This window comes from Diaporthe batatas, assembly GCF_019321695.1.
Source record: "Diaporthe batatas strain CRI 302-4 chromosome Unknown Contig00003, whole genome shotgun sequence".
NCBI lineage: Eukaryota > Fungi > Ascomycota > Sordariomycetes > Diaporthales > Diaporthaceae > Diaporthe > Diaporthe batatas.
The window spans coordinates 4,727,106-4,742,504 of NW_025408550.1; the positions used below are offsets into that span (position 1 = coordinate 4,727,106).

At 58.6% G+C, this 15,399-nt stretch overlaps 4 protein-coding genes across 4 annotated transcripts; 3 read left to right on the forward strand and 1 right to left on the reverse strand.

Moving 5' to 3' along the window:
• The first annotated feature begins 892 nt into the window (after positions 1 to 892).
• KVR01_002971 (uncharacterized protein) lies at positions 893 to 6,180 on the forward strand. The gene is made up of 4 exons (XM_044783205.1): positions 893 to 2,252; positions 3,226 to 3,378; positions 3,465 to 5,132; positions 5,201 to 6,180. The coding sequence occupies exons 1-4, from the start codon at positions 904 to 906 to the stop codon at positions 5,217 to 5,219; spliced, it is 3,189 nt and encodes a 1,062-aa protein (XP_044647986.1). The 5' UTR covers positions 893 to 903; the 3' UTR covers positions 5,220 to 6,180.
• KVR01_002539 (uncharacterized protein) lies at positions 5,928 to 8,786 on the reverse strand. Its single transcript, XM_044783184.1, has 2 exons — positions 7,393 to 8,786; positions 5,928 to 7,083 (listed from the first exon to the last, which is right to left on the reverse strand). Exon 2 carries the CDS (start codon positions 6,953 to 6,955, stop codon positions 6,620 to 6,622), a length of 336 nt encoding a protein of 111 aa, XP_044647554.1. The 5' UTR covers positions 6,956 to 7,083; positions 7,393 to 8,786; the 3' UTR covers positions 5,928 to 6,619.
• A 1,326-nt stretch (positions 8,787 to 10,112) lies between these two features.
• KVR01_003556 (uncharacterized protein) lies at positions 10,113 to 11,619 on the forward strand (the record flags this gene model as incomplete). The annotated part of the gene is made up of 3 exons (XM_044791035.1): positions 10,113 to 10,756; positions 10,822 to 11,060; positions 11,156 to 11,619. The coding sequence occupies 3 exons, from the start codon at positions 10,113 to 10,115 to the stop codon at positions 11,617 to 11,619; spliced, it is 1,347 nt and encodes a 448-aa protein (XP_044648571.1).
• A 1,478-nt stretch (positions 11,620 to 13,097) lies between these two features.
• Positions 13,098 to 15,112, forward strand: KVR01_002897 (uncharacterized protein; the record flags this gene model as incomplete). The annotated part of the gene is made up of 5 exons (XM_044782506.1): positions 13,098 to 13,322; positions 13,395 to 14,201; positions 14,260 to 14,623; positions 14,702 to 14,962; positions 15,024 to 15,112. 5 exons carry the CDS (start codon positions 13,098 to 13,100, stop codon positions 15,110 to 15,112), a joined length of 1,746 nt encoding a protein of 581 aa, XP_044647912.1.
• Between the last annotated feature and the right edge of the window lie 287 nt (positions 15,113 to 15,399).

Here is a 15,399-nt window from a genome sequence, read left to right on the forward strand (position 1 = left end):
CCTCCTAGAGACAGAAAGAGCAGTTGCGCCCGCCGGGGTCTAAAAAAAGAGAGGCGGCGGCAGCAGCATGGCCGCACACTGAACGGACGGAAGTGACTGGACGGAAGGGAATGAGACGGTCGTGGCTGTTTCTGTCAGCTCCGTCGTCATAGCCATCGACAAGACGGATGGACGGGCGGGCGGGCGGTTTGCCTGGGCCCTAGGCAGGTATCTAGGTACCTAGGTTCCTCGGTAACCTACCCAGCTCTCTCTCACCTAGGCTGCTGGGTAGGCAGGTACCCAGCCAGTCCTTAACGCTGTACAAATACCTGCCTAGATACTTCAGTACCTATGTACCTGGGTACCTAGGTAGGTATCTATCAAGAACCCGGAGAAAGTACACACGTGGGCCACGTAGTTTGTAGACCAGAGCGTAGACGACAGCGACGCCGATGCACGAGGCAGACCGGGAGACCGGCAGACTGACCACCACAGCAGGCGGAGGGCAGCGATGTGATGTGGAAGCGGACGGGGACGGAGACGGACTGGAATGGCGGGTGGTCCCACAGAAAAAGGAGCAGCCGCCAGTCACAGCCCAGCCCAGGCCGCGCCAACAACCAGGCCTGCGCCCAGGCAGCCCAGGCTGGCAGGCTGGCAGTCAGGTCCCTGCCCCGGTCTCCCGGTGGTCTCGCTGCCTCCCCCAGCCGGGTTGCCGTGCCTGCTGTCCTCGAGAAATGCTTGGAATTGAGACCTGAGCCAGAGAGGGGGGGGGAGGGGGAGAGGGAGAGAGAAGGGGCGCCGTGAGCCGGTGCACAAAGTCGGGCCACAACGAAGCCTCTTTATTCGAGACCCTTTGACCGAGGGGAGTTTGGCCCGCGGCGAGACCAGCTCAACCGCCTTGCCCCCCTCCCCTTCGTTGACCAGATGGGGGGGGGGGAGGAGGGGGGAGGAGGAGGGAGGGAGAGGCTCCAGCGTTCGGTGCTCCGGCCGGGAAATGAGCGCACCCCGACTTGTGGCCCAGCGCCTGCCACCACAGACTGGCACCCACAAGGAAGCTGCTCTCGGGACCACGGACACCGTAGCGCGCTCTGGGCTCCCTGCCACCCCCCATCGAGCCCAGTCAGCCCATCCATGAATTGCCATGAATCTCGGATGCCTGTGGAGTGCCACCCCCGAGAAAGCTGCCGCCTCTTTTTTTTTGTTGCTGTGTCGGCCACCACCTCATGCTCCGTCACCTCCCTCCCTCCCCCCTCGAGCCCCAGGCCTTCTCTTCTCAGCCCATCTGCAGCTCGACCCTCGCATTCCCCCGTCCCGTGCAGTGCAGTCCAGGTCCAGCCCAGGCCAGCCCTGCCCCAGCCCTACCCCTGCCTCTGTGGCCTCTGCCTTCCGTCCTCCCTCCCCTCCCCTCCCCCCATTGACCGACCGCCCCGAAAAAAGCCACCATCTTGTCTCGCCGTTCCGTGCGAGCAAAAATCCTGCCCATTGTCATCCGTCCATCCATCCTCTTCGGCTGCCGTCTTCTTCTCCCTCTTCTCTTCCCTTCTGGACAGCTCTGCTCTCGTCGACTTCCCCCCCTTCTGTCTGCTGCCAGTTTTTGGTCGGCCCATCCCCCCATCTGCGGCCGTCAGGATCCTCGAGTCGCATCCCATCCCGTCGGGCTCAAGCACCCGGACTCTGGCGCCTCTGGTCCCCCGGATCTCCGAACCAGAGCCAGCCTCTTGTCGGCAGCAAACACGCACCACCGCCACCACCACCACCACCACCACCACAAACAGCAACAACAACAACAGCAACATCCATCGCCATAGTTGCAAGAGCCGACGGCTAGCTAGCCTGCCTGCCCCTGCGTCGCCGTCTCCCAGCGAGTGCGCCGCGTCGCGTCACATCGCATCGCATCGCAGCGCATCCCTTCACATCGCCCAAACCGGCCGCCCCCAAAGACCGCCATCCAGCCAGCCAGCCAGCATGTCGGCTGTCCGCGCGACGGCCCTTAGGGCAGGCGGCGCCTGCGTGCGCTGTCGCAAGGGCAAGACCAAATGCGTCTACGAGAACGGGCGGGCGCCGTGCAAGAACTGCTCAAAGGGCATGCACGACTGCTATCTGCCCTCCGAGTCCATGAGCCACGGTGGACACGGCGTCTCCCCTGCACGCGCAGCTCGCGCACGCGAGACTCTGCCCAGCGAGCGAGCCTCCGGACCTGCCACCGCCGACCGCCACGGCTCTGCACTCCCGACCACAGTCGTCTCGCGTAACTCGGCGCCTGCAACCGAAAAGTACGTGTGTCTGCCTATTGAATGTCTTTCCTTGCCTGTGCTTTTTTTTTTTCTCGTCTTCTTTTTCTTTCATTCTTGCCCCAAGGTCACGTTCCCGGGGGGTTGTCATGTCGACGCAACCGGCTCGCATCCCTTGCGTCGCATCCGCCGCCGCCGCCGCCGGCTTCTCTGCCCATGACTGCTTGCGCAAGCTCTGGGCCGTCTGTCTGTCTGGCTGGCTGGCTTGGTTCAGCTCAGCTCAGCTCAGCTCAGCTCGGCTCGGCCCAGGTCGGCCTCGTGGGCTCGTCCAAGGGCTGCAGCTGTCTGGCCGTGGTCAAAGGGATCCGAGATGATGCATCGTATCAAGGTGGACTCCCGCACCCGTCTTCTTCTCCGGCTGGCCGCCCCCCCCCCCCCCAAGCTCAATCTCATTTCCCTGCCTGCACTGCTTCCACCTGCTTCCCCTGCTGCCACTGTGTCCAGGCGAGCTGCCGCCAGTTCCGGCACGCACGCATCCCACCGTCGAACCCACCTACCCCCTCCCCCCCGTCCCCCCGTCCCCCCATTCCTTGGGAGGTCATAGCTCCGACACTTGATGCTCCGGGGCAGTCTTCCACAAGACCACCCTCCCTGGCGCGGGAGTAGCCAGCCTGTGTGCACGGCCCATCTCCACTTTTCCGCACTTTGCCCTGCCGGACAGGGCCCGGTGGCCCATCGGCCGCGGCTAAGGGCCTGGAGCTGTTCAATGTCCACCAGCCCGCCAGCCCGCCAGCCCGCCAGCGGCATCCCCAAAACCACCAGAATACGACCACGTCGTACATCGTGATTGATCCCCACCATCATGCCCACCCGCCCAACAGGCCACGCCGACACTCACTGCCACCGCGTCTTTCACACCCCCCAGCCAATCAATGTCTTTCTTGGGTCGCTGTCCGCGGCCTGCTCTCATCGCGCTGGCAAAAAAACCATGGTACTAATGGCAAACTTCAAACAGGCTTGGCCCGGACATGCTCGAGCAGTGTGAGAGGGTCATCAACAAGGTCCTGCCGGCATGTGTCGCCTTCCACCGCCCGTCATTCATCCAGTCCCTCAGGAACAATGCCGTTGACAGCGTCATGGTCAATGCGCTCTTGTGCACTGCTGCCCGGTACGGACTAACCCTGCCCCTTCGGCCACCCTTCGGCCACCCTTCGGGTCCACTCCGTCTTGCTGACACCAGATATCTTGTGACAGTCACTCGCCGACCCTGATCCAGCGCTTCGGCAGAGGCCAGGGCTCTTCCCAGGCGGCCGAGCACTTCGGCCTCAAGGCCAGCAATTTCATCTGGCTGTCACTCGACCATCCCACCCTGGCGGATATCCAGGCCCTCTGCTTGATGGTCATTCATGAGTGGGGCTCCAGGAGCGCCGTCCGCGCCTACATCTACCTGGGCCAGGCTGCTCGCATGGCCCAGATGTACCGTGTTGTTCACAACAACGGCCATTCGACCGATCCCGACCGCTTCCTCCAGGAGGAGTCTTTCCGTCGGACCCTGTGGCTCATCTACATCCTCGACTGTTTCTTGACAAGCAGCCCTGGACGCTTCCCCGCCCTGTCCGCACTCGACGTCAAGGATGTGGCACTCCCCTGTGAAGATATGAACTTCAACTTTGGAAACCCCGTCTACGTACGAACGCTGGACGGCACTGCGCCCCCCGCCGCCCCCAGCTCCGCCATCATGGCTCCCGTAGGCGAGTTTGGCCACATCGTCCTGGCCACCGAGGCGTGGCGCATGGTCGTGGAGATGATGACCACAACCACACTCGATACCTTCAGCGAGGACCAGTGCCAGATGCTCGAGGTCAAGGTCGCCCAGGTTCGGGCCAACCTGCCTCACCCATTTGCCGACAGGCCGGGCCAGATGGAATTGCACATCACCATGGGCAGTGGCGTGACCTATGCCATGATACACCTCCTTCTTCATTGCGCTGCCATCTTTATCAATCGGCGTCGCATACTGCAGATTGTCACTTCAGAGACTTTCAGCATGGAAGGTTGGCGCATGTCCAGCCAGAGCCAGATGCAATACGTCGAGCGCATCCTGGAATCTTCTCACAGTATCATATCCATGCTCACGGCCCTCGAGAGGGCCACGGAGCCCACGGCGGTGTGCTGCCTGCCCATCTTCATGCTATTCTCGGGCTTTACTGCTGGATCAACCGTAGCGTACCTGGCCCTAAAGGGCCTGTCGCCGCCTCACACACACGACTCCATCCACCTCATGGTGGAAAAGTGCCTCCATCTCATGAAGGATGGTGCCGATTCATGGAATCTGGTCCTGCCATGGCACCGTCACCTGAGCGTCATGAGTCGGGTCCTGAACGAGATTAACATCGGGGACGAGCAGGAGAGGGTGAGCGAGGACGGGCGCATGCAAATTCAGCGATCGCCGTCGGTTAAGGACGAGAGAGTGAGCCGCGCTGATGCACACCACGAGCCAATGGACTACGAACAGCAGTCAGCCTCTGGTGCCTCCCAGTCCGTTCAACAGGACCCACGTGTCTCTTCCCCAGATGTCCCCCAAGCTGCGCCTGCCGCACCCATGGACAGCCGCGACAGCGAGCCTCCAAGACCTCGGCCATCCGGGGTCACCACTATCAACGGGGGCTCTGCTGGAGGCTCCACCCCCGCCGCCCTGGGGTCACCTCCAACAGCTGCGCAGGACGTCAAGCCTGAGTTCAAGCCGGACTCTCCAGTTCCCGCGTCCAACGGGTCCAACGCTGGCGGCTCGGGGTCGGCTCCTCCGCCTGCCAAGGAAAGCAGTGGTTCTGGGGTCGACATGACGCCGGTAGAACTCTGTGCGGCTTTTGAGCGGCAACTGCTCGAGCTGGACGATCTTGCCGCGTTCATGGGAGGCGGAGTGTGAGTTCGTTCCTCGCCGTTCGATCGCGACCTTGATGACCAGAATCTTATTTTTCTGACGGCCGTAGGGCTCCTGCCCCCAAATAAGCGATTCTCTTGATTTCGGCGTTTTCTCCGCGCAAAAGTTACATCTAGGGGCGTGGCCTCGCTTGTAAAGATGCCATAGGGTACTTGTTTCTCATGTTTGGCTGGCGTACATGCTCAAGGCGTTGTCGGGAGGACCTTTTGAACCGGCGAAGACATCTTTTTTTTTTTCTGATCCCCTTCTCTTTTGGTCACGGATAACACGGGTGGTTCAGAGGGGACACGGCCGTTGTACACAGTATTGGGTGCGTTGAAGTCCTTTTTGGTGCGTGTTGTCTGTCGGTGATATGTCGGTGCACCAGGACATCATCCGTCGTCAGCCCCTTGGACCGACATGTTGGGGTGGCCTTGATTTGGAATGGGCTGCGCGATTTGTCATGGGTTGACGAGTAGAGTCCGTTGGGAAGCTCGACTGTCTACAGTCAAGGCGTAGGTTTGGTTGGTTCTGGGCTTTTTTTATTGTCTGAACTTTCCCGTTTCCAATATCTATGTCTGCCTCCCGCAACAGGCTCGCTTGGAGGCAGTAGTATTGTACGAGTATGTTCTACGGGCAAGGCGGACAAGAGCGCAAGATGGTGGGTATCGTGGGCGAATAGTACGTGTACGGTGATGGATTCATGGCTGAGCTCAAATGGGCCGGACCGCGGTCTATTTGCTTTGTCAGGTGACGGGATAGTAATCTGAATGATATCATGGCTACTCGACAGCCTCCTTGCTTATATCCATACCTAGTCATACCATTTGCAGTGAAAGATATCGTGATTCACATGGTGTACAGAGATGTGTGTTCGCGCGCGCTGCGTGATATATCATGACAGCCAAGGCGACTAACCTCTTTGCTGCCAGTGCTCGGACTTGGAGTTGGACACCAACCTGAGAATATGTATGCCGGTATAGGCAGCATCGGTCAGGGTGTTGGACTAATAAGCAACACCATTTCAGATGAGTATAATCTGGACGGCGGCATAGACCAATGAAAAGAGGGGCAAGTGGCGTCAAATACAAGATGAATCACGGTCGGATTGTTTGAGCCTTTGGAGTTGACGTATGTTTGCCAGCTATATTCCTGTCCGAAGCTCAATATTCGTGACAGTGAGGGTAGTCCAGATGTACGTAGTACTTCTGAAAATACCATGGGGTGTGACCCCAATGCTGTTCAACGAGGGTTAAGCAGCATGGCTGACTACTTAAGTATGGCCGACGATTAGGTTTCACCTTCGCCTTTTCTTCATGGGTGCTCAGCCTGGACACCACCAGCCACGCCCAAATCATGTTGTCCTATACAAGATTCGATACAGCTCCGACTGAGAACAGTTCCGCATCCAATGCACTCAGATCACGTCTGATCCTCGACCCCACATGCCCCAAGTGACAGGGAAGAGAAAGAAGAGACCAAGGCCAGCTCAGGCGCTCCGAGGGGGAGGAGCCCAGCCGAAGCGGGTCATGCCTCGCCGAATGCGGCTGTCGACGCCACGGGCCACGGAGCCGAGGGGCAGGCGGCTGTCGATACGCTTGACGGTGCGCTCGACGGGAGGGGTGATGCGCTGGGTGGTGCGCTCGACAGGGGCGGTAAAGTAGCTGATGTTGCGCTCCCAGCGAGGGGCCCAGCGGGCGGTCTGGGTGGCCATGCGCTCCGTGGCGCCCGGCATCAGCATGTAGAGCGGGGCCAGGACGAAGGCGCCTGCACCGGCAAAGGTGTAGAGCTCTGTAGAGCGGGCGGCGGGGATGCGGACGGGCATTTTGTGGGAGAAGGGGGTTGTTTCGACTGGGGCTGATGTGCCTGTGGTTGTGTGCTGGCTTGTCTGGTCTTGCTGGTGGGGTTTCCAGCAATTGTTGTCCTTTTGTTTGGCAGATTGAACTGATGAAACTGTTCTCAGGTGTTAGATGGGATTGGACAGGGCGTTTTGAGTCGGATCTGGAGGCAGTCTTGCGTCTTGTTGGCGATCGGTGATGGAGTGTTCTCTCATAGCATGAATGAAAATGCGGTAGATTCCAGTCTCGTCACTCATGCGGGAGGGGGGCCCAAGTGATGATGATTCTTGATGGCCTCATTTGGACCAGCTGGACAAGAGAGAGATGGGGGGAAGCTCGAAAGGAAGGTGAGGGGAACGAGCTAGAAAAGGAGGGGGGACGGATGGCTTGGAAGGGAAGCCGGACAACGGGAGGGTGAACTTGCCTCGGGGACTCAGTAGGAATAGCCTCTACTTCTTTCTCATCTATACTCTAATAACTCGTATGGTTGCAAGAGACGAACCGCGTAAATTGGGGAAGATTTGTGTGGCGGGAGGAAAAGAGGGTGGTGATGTAGAAAACGAAGGACAGTGGTCTTCTTATTGAGTTCGTAGCCCCCCTGGAAGCTTGGGTGGTCAGGTCAGCTGGACACATCCCAGGCAAGCATCATTCTCCAACAGGACTCATCGCTGGTGCCCGTCCCGTCTCGTCTTTCTCTCTGGTGTCTTTCTCCTCCAACACACAGGCCCTGTGCCCAGCCAGCCAGTCAGCCCTTGTGCCCCAGGTCGACTGCCCAAACGAGCGGGGTCGCGTCGCAGCAACATGCCTGCCCGGTGCCACGTCTGCCCAATCAGGACCAGGCAGGCGACGTCAGGGCCGTGTCGATGCATAGGGGCATCATGCCATCTGGCGCCAGGAGGGTCCTGCCGTGGCCTGACTGCCTGCCAGCCTGCCTGACGCTGTGGCCGGTGCCCTGGAGCTGCTACCCTGGGGCTGGAGGCGTTGTCAGAACGCCAGACACCACCGTTGTTCGTTGAGAATACAGCTCTTGGAGGACCATCTCCAGGGCATCTCCAACACTCCAGGCTGACTGCCCTCCCCCTATAACAAGCAGCAAGACCCTCACGACCCCTTACCCTTCTGGACCGGGGGTCTTACACTACAAGGCGGATTGAGTGGGTCGATTAGCGTCAAGGCTTCCCCGCTTCCCCAGACGGGAGCCACACGCCCTGAGACCCACTCTGACCCACCCGCGCCGCCAAAGAGACTCGCCCCCTGCCCTCTGGCCACTCAGCTTCGCCCTGCTTACCACCGCACCCACTCAGGCCCTCCCTCTTGCTCGACTCGGCCGACTCTTGTCACGATCCAGAACACGGCAGAGGCCATCCAGTATCCACAACCCAAGATCCCCATCCGTCTCACAAAGTGCCGGCGGGAATAAAAGTTTCAAAGATGTGAGAGCCGCAGCCAACTCGTCGTATTTCCTGTCCCGCCATGCCCGCCTCGGAGATTGCGCGGGCGAGAACACGCACCGAGAATATCGAGTCCCATCAGGAAACGTGTGGCACCACACACTCCGCAGCCGAACACATCAGTGTCGGCGGAAAGGCACGTCGGCCAGCCTTCCGACTCTAGACCTGCGTCTGAAAGTGCTCTACTGTGTATTTCAGGCCCAGATGCCGCAAGACGAGGCTCCAGGCTCCAGGCTCTAGGCTCCCGATTCCTCGCCAGTGACCGGGTGGCAGGTCTCTTTGTGGACCTCTCAGCCCAGAAAAGGAGGCTGGTCCATCCACGTCAATTGCTCAGCATGCTCCTCCAGATACACAGATCCTGCCTCGCTGCAATGGGCTGGCTGGTGGGGCTAGGATTATGTTGGCACGGAAGCTGCTCAATTAGAACGGTCGGCCCACATTCCCACCGGGAAATAGTGGGCATGGCGATCAGAGGACATATCCTCATCAAGCCGGCCAGGCCAGCCTTGGGCCCTTCTCAGCGGGCTCACGCTGACTGTCAACGCATCTCAAGGGGCTTGCGGCTCGAGTGATCTTCCTCCGAACAAGACGAGGACTCAGAGCTGCAGCCCTCACGTGTTCTGGGCCAACGCTCGAAGGGGTGAACCCTCGGGCTTTTCCGGCCTGTGAGCCTGTCTGCTGCACAGTCCCTTCGCGAGCTCCTTGCAATGCAAAGACATTGCGACTGGCACGGATTTTCAGACCGGCGACCCATACTCAGCGTCATCGACCTCTAGGCTGAAGATCCCAACGACCTATCTCCTGCTAGGCACTATAGCCCATGGCTCTCCTGTCGAACTTCGTCAGGCCGGTGGCTCGTTGACGGCAGCAGGCCGACATAGGCCCGGCATCGCCAGCTCCGAAGTCTGCAGATTGGCCGGAGGCGGATGCATCGCTTCGTCACCTAGCTCCCCGACCCACGACGCCTTACCAGCTGAAATTTGTGTCATTCCCTTTGTGTCTGAAACTTTTGCGCATACGTGCATACAAATCAACACAGGATAATTGCGGATATATGCCACCAAAAGAGCTGGATGGCTGCGTGGTTCGATTCAAGAAAATCCGGATTTCTTTTTTTTTTTTTGAGATTTCTCAGGCTCAATGCCTATATGCCAAGCCTATCAGTTTTCAAGGATGCTAGCCGCCGACGCGTTCCTGTCAAAAGAGAACCAGCACTCTGGGAATCCATTACTGGTCGTATTGTCTTGCGGTACTGGGTCGCTGGTCTCCGAGGGAACTGTCCCAGAAGAGACTGTCCCACATCAGTGGGCCGGGTAGATTCGGAGGCTCCATGATGAGACAACAATTGTGATAGTGGACAGCTGAATGTCCATGGCCCAATTATTCCTCGCTTTCAAGCGCGAGGAGCAGTCTTTGGTCACATCGACTTCCCTTTTCCTCAGTGAATGGCAACGCCAGAGTGTGTGTGGATTGTCAGGGGTTGAACCTCGCCTCGGACCTGCAGATGGACGGGAGACGCACTCCCGTCGCACCTAATCAGACCACACACGATAAATAGGCTGGCTGTCTACACCAAGTGTCAAATTGCCATTCTGCCCCAGTAACATCATCTTTCCCATTCACGTCTCACAGTGATTAGTATCTCAAACAAGGCTGGACACCTACGACTTGACAGTGCGATGGTCCAGTGCGGATGGGTCCAGTGCGAACGACGTCATGGCATCCAGCACCGCCCCCTTTGGCCGGCTCCACCAGGCCGTATCGGAGCGTCTCAGGCTTTACTGTCAGGAAACTGGTCTGCGCAACGTACATTTCAATCGTGGTCATCACCATTTGCATATTGAATCCAGGATATTTCACAGTCGACATGGACAAATTCGCACAGAAGATCGCCGGGAAGCTTGGGGTCGGTGACCTGCTCCCTCACGGAGGCCAGGGGAGTCGGCACGACGCACAACAACCCGTGTTCCACCCGTCCGGCCGCGGGCGTGTCCTCGACAGAGAGCATGTGCTCCACGCCGACGGCGGCACGTACCCAAGAATGTGCCGCCTGTCTGACGGGTCCATCTTGCTGGGCTTCACGCGCTTCGAGCCCAACCCGGCCGACCCCAAGGTGCAGCTCCGGGTGCTGGCAGTGCATAGGAGTACCGACAATGGCGCCACGTTCCACCCGCACGGCGTAGTCGACCGCTGCGCGCGGGACTGTGACAATATGTTCTTGCTTGAAGTGCCAAATACCGACGGTATCGGGCGGCCCAAGATTTTGGCCGCCTTCCGAAATCACGACTTTGCCCCCGGGGGTGGTCATAGTTGGTACAGGATCACGGTCTGTCAGTCGTAAGTAGCGGTTGACCTTGAATATAACACCCTGGGATATGGAGCAGCACTGACGGCACCCTTAGATTCAACGGCGGCAAGGACTGGACATACCTGTCTCAGGCGGCTGAGAAGCCTACGGCACCAAACGGCCTGTGGGAACCTTTCATGCGTATCGGACGGAGAGGCGAGATCCAGATGACGTTCTCACAGGAGCTTTCCCATATAGATCAGGACACCATGTTCCTTACATCTGAGGACCAGGGGAAGACATGGTCCCAGCCCAGGCCAGTCACGGGAGTTGGGGAGCAGTTGAGGGATGGGAGTAAGTGTTCCCGCCCTGTGATCTTTTTTCCCCATGGCCCATGCACGTCTCCCATGTATTTTTCGACGCCAGACAGCTAACCTGCAAGCGTTTAGTGACTGGTATAGTCCGCACAATGGACCAAGGGCGTGAGGTAAGCGTTATGGTCTTCGAGACGACGAGGCACAACCGCTGCTTCTCGATAGAGTGCGTGCTGTCGTACGACGATGGGTATACGTGGGGCTGGCGACAAGTGGTCTACGAGCCTTCACCGCACGGGCGCCACGCGGGCAGCCCCCAGATCGAGGCGTTCGGGGACGGCTCCATCGCAGTCGTCTTCATGACCGACGAGGACACGCCCGAACGTCAGCGCGCGTGGCCCGGCAGCGCCAAGATCAAGGCCGTTTTCGCAGGCCCACCGGTGAATGGGAGGATCCAATTCCACCAGCCGGCAGAGACCGTACAGCCGCCGAACTCGTTCTGGCCAGGCATCTTCAAGGTGGACGACAACACCCTGATGGGCATCTTCCAACATGGCAGGTCAATAAGAGGGCGGCATCTCGTGTGGCAGACTGCGTAAACGGGCGACATTGTTAGGACCAGGCAGGCGGGGGCTGCTCCCTCTGGCCCGCCGTTGAGCTTGTGTATCACAGCATCGCACTTGAGCGTAGTGCTTCACGATGGTGGCGGGTAATTCTGCAGCGACGGTCGAATTCCATGGTAAACCCTGCATTTATGCAGCGAGGAAGGAGATCAACTGCGAAAACGCCGCGCAGCCACACCGATCAGAGACGAAATTGCGTTTAGGCATGCTAGGGGGGGACGATCCGCAGTCAGTCTCCCGCACCTACATATGTAGGTAGAGACTGCGGTGGACAACATGTGGACATGTTGACAGCGCGAATACGATGATCCAGCCACGAGCAGGCGCTTCTAAGGAGAGAAGACGGATAGAAAGAAAGAAGAAAAAAGACCATCTGTCACAAGTTATCCGTCAAGCTCCTTCCCAGCCGGTGTTCTTTTCTGGCCGCGCATATTTCCCCCATCTACATACTTGTCCATGTACGATCAATTCTAGTACGGGGCACCCTGCCGGAGGTAAGCCCGGCTTTCCTCGCGCGCACGGCACGGAGCTATGTTATAAACCGGTGCCGCTGCGTCCTCCGTCGTTACTCTGCAGGGGCGACACTCCTGCAGCTTGGCGAGGATTTGTGGGCTTCCGGGGCTCTCACCCTTGTTGGAAACAACGTGGTAATTGACATGAGGAGAGCTGGTGCCCCTTGGACAAATGATGACGACTTGCATTCGGGTTACAAAAGCCAAAGCATCCGATACCGCATATCTTTGTGCGGACGGCATTAGCCAAAATACTCACGCTTCGCGTGCACCATGATGCATAACCCACGAGGTATTCCGTGCATTACACGTGTACAGCCCACCGAGGTCGAGCCTTCGCCAGCCTCCGCCGGCCTTCTTCTGGCTCCGAGACCGTACTAACCAACTTAGAGAAGTGATCCAGCCGCGCCGTCTCCCTTGTCTCGTCACAAAAGTCCACAGATCGACAGGACCATTACTGGACTTGCTGGTCATGTTCATAAAAGGCCAACAGAACCTCCAGAGCCTTGGCCGACATGCTTGGTGCCTCTGCGACCACTGCAGTGCAACAACGGGCCGCATCAAACCCTTGCCCGTCAGAGGCGTGGAATGCAGGCAGAGTTTTAGATCGGACATTGTGCCAACGCTCAACGCCCTCGGATCATTTCAAATCACATTGTATACTGACCTTCTCGGCCCCGAGACTTGCGTCGAGGAGGCCGAATCGAGGGAGGCCCTGAGCACTCCACCCGCCCCAAAATCTCACCCGATATCCATGTCGCAACAACGCTACTCACCTCGTGCGTTGAGAGACGGGGCTGAAGATGCAGTCTGCAGAGTCGTACCGGACGTGATAAGCTGCCAGCTCCCACCTCAGTGCCCTCACGCCTACCACGGTTGGCACTCAAGTGCTCCCAGACTCAACCTCTCGAGACTCTCAGAACTCTTCTGCCTGCCACCAAGATGTCTGTGTCCAGCACCCATGATCGCCATACCCCAGGCGATGCTCCATCATCAGTATCAGAGAAGGGCAGTCCCCTTGGCGAAACCCCCACCAATCACAGCGTGGTCTTGAATGAGATTGGCGAGGAGCCCAGACCCCGCCTTCACACCAAGACATTCCTGGCCGTCTTCGCCGTGTTTGCCATATATTTCGCCCAAGTATATTGCCTGGTCGGAGCCGGAGCTGTAAGTGTCACCTCCTGCGCCTCCTGCCGCACGGGACTCCAGGGCCGTCAGTCTGTCTAACAGGCCACGCAGCAAGGCGCGGCGATCGCGGCACAGTTCAATGCTGTGACCCAGTCGTCATGGCTCGCCGGGGCGATGGCCATCTTCACCGTCGTGCTTGGGCCCATAGTCAGCCAGGCTGCCGACTACTGGGGCCGCAAGTGGTTCCTCGTCGGGCTGAGCTTCTCGGGCGCCCTCGGGGCGCTGGTCACGGCCCTCGCCACCAGCATGAACATGCTCATCGCCGGCTGCTGCCTCATCGGGACCGCATTTGGTATGCAGCCGCTGCTGCACGCGGTCGTGTCCGAGGTTCTGCCCCGGGCGTGGAGGGGCTGGGCCCAGTCAATCGTCATGATGTCCAACGCCCTGGGACTCTTTGGCGGCCTAGTCATCGGCGGCGGCCTCAGCCGTGGCGGCGACCCGGACGGCTTCCGCTACTTCTTCTACATCGGCATGGCCCTCTTCCTCGCCACCGGCACCATCTGCATCTTTGCCTACCGCCCACCCCAGAGGGAGCTGCAGAAGCTTCCGTTCGCGGAAAAGATGGCGAGGCTCGACTTTGTCGGCTATGCGCTCCTCGGATCTGGCCTCGTCCTGTTCTGCCTCGGGCTCTCGTACTCCCAGAACCCGTATCCCTGGTCTGACCCGCACGTTTGTGCTCCGTTCGCCATCGGGCTGGCTCTTGCGATCGCCCTGTGCGTGTATGAGTATAAGTTCAAGACGGACGGCATGTTCCATCATGGGCTGTTCGAGAGAAACCGGAACTTTGCCATAAGTCTCCTCTGTATATTCTGTGAGGGGATCGGTTTCTTCGCCGCAAACCAATACTTCGCCTACCAAGTAAGAGCAGTCCCTTCCCTCGCCCTGAACCAGGGTTTTGGCACTAAACCGCAGACAGGTCAATGTCCTATACTCCACAGACACACTGATCGTGGGGCTTAACTTTGGGGTCGTGTTCCTTACGTATATCCCCGCAAGCCTGGCAGTTGGTCTTTACTGCACCAAGACGAAGAAAGTGCGCTGGATCACCGTCCTCGCATTTGTCATCTTCATCGTGTTCTTCGCGTGCATGAGCACAACAAATGCTCATACAAGGAACGAAGTCTGGGGCTTCCCCGTTCTTATGGGAGCCGGGCTGAGCATGACGTTGATCGCGCTGGTTGCGGCTGGACAGCTCTCCGTACCGCCTGACCTAATCGCTGTCGCCAGCGGTATAATGATCTCCATGCGGTCTCTTGGCGGGACGATTGGCATTGCTATCTGTAAGAATGGCGCACACACATCCACACCATTGCTGAGAGGCGCAACTCGTCACGTGGAGAGCTGACTGTGTGCCTTAGACAACGCCGTCTTCATATCCGAGACCAATCACATCCCTAGCAACGTCGCGTCTGCCGCGCTGGAGGCCGGCCTCCCGTCAGGTTCGGTAGACGAGTTCGTCGGCTACATGGTCGCGCACAACGAGACTGGCCTCGCGACCATCTCTGATGCCACAGCCGATATCATCTCCGCTGGTGCCGAGGCCCTTCTGGACACCTACGCCGCGGCGTTCCGACTCGTTTGGCTCACCGCGATTCCCTTTCTGGGCATCGCTGCTATCTGTACGATCATTTTCCCAAAAAGAACCTCGTGTGACAGAACTTGCTGACATCACATGCGTAGCGGCCGTTTTCCTTTTCGATCCTACTGAGGACTTCAACAACCACATTGATGCTCCGGTAGAGGACCGAACCGAACTCTACTCGAAGTGAAGAAAATCCACATCGAGCCCCATATGAATCCTTTAGATAGACTTTGTATTTTGAAAATGTTATGATTCTTTTAAACCAACCCAAACATTCTCACCACTCATCGGCCGCTCATTTGCAGCTATCGCGTATCAAGGGCGAAAAGTCCCCGGATATGAGCTCTGACACATCCATGCATGCCAGTAAGAGTAATCACAGTGGCTGCATGGTCCCAGCTAGCGAGCGGGTACCGAACTGCTTCCAAACCACAAGCCTACCCGTCGTGCCCACTGGCTGCCTCACATCAGTGG

Coding starts and splice junctions, on each gene's coding strand:
- KVR01_002971 (XM_044783205.1), top strand. CDS start 904: ATGGGGGGGGGGGAGGAGGGGGGAGGAGGAGGGAGGGAGAGGCTCCAG. Junction 2,253..3,225: donor TCGGCGCCTGCAACCGAAAA/GTACGTGTGTCT, acceptor AACTTCAAACAG/GCTTGGCCCGGACATGCTCG. Junction 3,379..3,464: donor CTCTTGTGCACTGCTGCCCG/GTACGGACTAAC, acceptor ATCTTGTGACAG/TCACTCGCCGACCCTGATCC.
- KVR01_002539 (XM_044783184.1), bottom strand. CDS start 6,955: ATGCCCGTCCGCATCCCCGCCGCCCGCTCTACAGAGCTCTACACCTTT.